This window comes from Alligator sinensis, unplaced genomic scaffold (genome assembly GCF_000455745.1).
Source record: "Alligator sinensis unplaced genomic scaffold, ASM45574v1 scaffold634_1, whole genome shotgun sequence".
Classification (NCBI taxonomy): Eukaryota; Metazoa; Chordata; order Crocodylia; family Alligatoridae; genus Alligator; species Alligator sinensis.
The window spans coordinates 77,772-80,656 of NW_005842558.1; the positions used below are offsets into that span (position 1 = coordinate 77,772).

The 2,885-nt window shown below is 54.9% G+C and overlaps 1 protein-coding gene across 2 annotated transcripts in view; it reads right to left on the reverse strand.

Moving 5' to 3' along the window:
- LOC102388710 (major histocompatibility complex class I-related gene protein-like) overlaps positions 1-485 on the reverse strand; it is a 6,386-nt gene extending 5,901 nt beyond the window's left edge. For both annotated transcript variants that reach the window (XR_003095986.1, XM_025213987.1), the window contains exon 1: positions 231-485. Coding sequence is in view for 1 of the 2 variants with exons in the window: in XM_025213987.1 (XP_025069772.1) it covers positions 231-468 (238 nt within the window). In the remaining variant the exon portion in view is untranslated. The remainder of the gene's footprint in view (positions 1-230) is intronic.
- Positions 486-2,885: the final 2,400 nt, after the last annotated feature.

Genomic DNA, 2,885 nt, shown 5'->3' on the forward strand with positions numbered 1-2,885 from the left:
ACTTGGGGTCCAGCCCCACTCCACCCCCACCCCTCCCTGCCGCTCCAGGTCCGGCCGCGCTCTACCCCATGGCCGGCTGCTCCAGGTCCCGCCCTGCTCTACGCCCACCACCCCACATCCAAAAGACCTGGATCCCCACCAAGTGTTTCTGATGGGCATGTGCTTCTCCCACTCCCCTGTCTGTCTCCCCTCAGTCCCAGGGTCCCCCACAGCCCCCTGCCCACACTCACCACCGGTCTGGTTGTAGCGAAACTGCAGTGTGATCAGGTTCCCTTCAACTCCCTCCTGCCAGCCCCGCAGGGCCCAGGTTTCCCTGTCCCAGAAGTCTGGGTCGACGGCCCCCTGCACCCAGTCACCACGTGGCTCCTCTCTCCGTGTCTCGCTGTCATAGTGGAGAATTTGCTGGTCATCCACGTAGCCCAGGGCAGTAAAGGCAGGAACATCCGGGCCTGGATCTGACACCCCCATGTAGAAATATTGGTAGGAGTGAGAGCCTGTGGGAGAGTGACAGAGGTCAGCACTAGTGGGGGCAGAAGCCAGTGCCCTCGGGTGCTCATTGCCACCTCCTGGAGGGGCCGCAGAGGAAGGACCCAGTGCTGCAGGCCAGGCTGGCATGGAAGTGCAGAGCAGAGGGAGCAGCGGGGGAGCAGAGGGCAGAGCCGTTTGAGTGAGGGGCAGGGGTCTGGGGAGGAGGGACAGGACCAATCCAGCAGGGCACAGGCCTGGCCTGGAGGGGCTACACACCGTGTCTCACAAGCTAGTCGTGCCGCTCCACATATCTTTGTCATCAGGGGACTCTCCCAAAAAAGCCTGGGCAGGCCCCTGTCTGACCTTAAGCCCATTTTATGAGTGCCAGACTGCCAACTGACACCTCTCCACCCAGACCTGTGCTAGGTACTTAGCCCTGAATAAGGAGCTGCCTTTGGGCTAGTATTACCAGGGAAAAGCCTTTTGGGGTCTCCCCAAACCCCCATTCCCTGCCACCAGGGGACTCCCTTGAAGCCTGGAGTCCCCTGCCTGACCTGCAGCACACGTCTCACATGCCCGTCGACCCCAGGCCCGTGAGGTCTGTACATTGACCCAGGTGAGGAGGTGGTTTTGGGCCCAGATTATGGGGGAATATCCTATTTGGGATATTCCAACTAACACCTCTCCCTCCAGGCCTGCATGCTCTGTACATAGCCCAGAATAAGGAGCTGAGTTTGGACCCAGATTTTTGGGCAAAATCCTATTAGAGTCACTCTAAACACACCTGTGCTTTGGGATGACTAATAGGATTTTGCCCAACAATCTGGGCCCAAACATGTATAATTATTTTAACAAGTCAAGCATATGTATTTTTGAATTTTTAACTATTTTAGTTATAAATGTGAGATGTATTTCTAACAAAAATTAAATAGATATTTCCAGTCAAGTCAACATGAGAAACTTAAAATACTGAGTTATGCAGCAAACTCAGTCTTCACCTTAACTCTTCCTATTTATTCATAGACTGGAAAAGACAGACAAGCTGTCCACTGTTTCTGCTCCCAAGCAGTTTCTCAATGAAGAATGAATTAGGGCAGAGGAAGAAAATATTCTTTCTACACCTGCAAAAGAAGCTACTGCTGTTAAAACTGGATTATCACTTAAGCACCTGGATCCATCAGAGACTACTGAAGTGTCCCACCAGTGAACTGGTGGAAGTTTCTCTTTAAAACCTCACCAGCAAACATATTTTTTGAATGGTTCATTCACCCTTAGCCCTGAAGTGTATTGCAGCTGGTGTTATGGAGGGATGACTGCTGGATGCCCATGTCCTAGCCAGCTCTTCTTCTGCAGTTAAGGATTGACCCTGGTACCCAGTACTGAAAACATTGGCAGGAAAATGAACTGGAGATAGTGCTTGATCCATTTGGTTTTGTAAATGTCTGTAATTTAACTCTGTCACTAGGTATGTCTCTTTTCAAGGTCCCACTCACTTCCCTCCAGATTTCAACAGCATCACAAATAAACAGTGGTTTCCCTGCACGTTAAGGCTACAGAAACAAGTGTGAGGCCAGGCTGCATAGCTCTGCGCGTCTCTTTACCCCCAGTGACACGGTCGGCGAGGACACCTCCAGCGAGTCTGGCACCGTGACTCTGCTCCCGGATCGCACCGCCGCCCCGTGCCCCGCGCCCGCACTCACCGCCCTTCAACAGCATCACAAATAAACAGTGGTTTCCCTGCACGTTAAGGCTACAGAAACAAGTGTGAGGCCAGGCTGCATAGCTCTGCGCGTCTCTTTACCCCCAGTGACACGGTCGGCGAGGACACCTCCAGCGAGTCTGGCACCGTGACTCTGCTCCCGGATCGCACCGCCGCCCCGTGCCCCGCGCCCGCACTCACCGCCCTGCACCCCGCGCCCGCACTCACCGCCCCCCCGACAGCCGGGCAGCTCTGCAGAGCGCGCACGGAACCGCCCTCTTTATACCGCCCCCGCCCCGCGACTGCAGCGCCGCCCAACAGCGGCTCCGCCAGCCTCGCGTCACCGGTCTCCGGGCAGATCCCGGAGACCGGGCAGATCAGAGAAACTGATCAGAGTAACTGATCCCGGGCAGATCAGTTACTCGGTTACAGGATCCCAGCAAGATAAGCATCCAAATGTGTCTTGAAGGCGTTCAAAGTAGGTGTTTGAACCACCTCCGCTGGCAGGCTGTTCCAGACGGGGTGGGGCTCAGACAGTGAAGAAGTTCTTCCTTATGTCCAGCCTCAATCGGTCTTGCAGGAGTTTATAACCATTCGACCTCGTCCTCCCTTGGGGCGCTGTGGTGAACAAACTGAACACCCCTGATAAACTTATAAGTGGCCACCAGGTCACCGCCGAGCCTGCGCTTTTCCAGGCTGAAGAGTCCCGTGGCTCTCA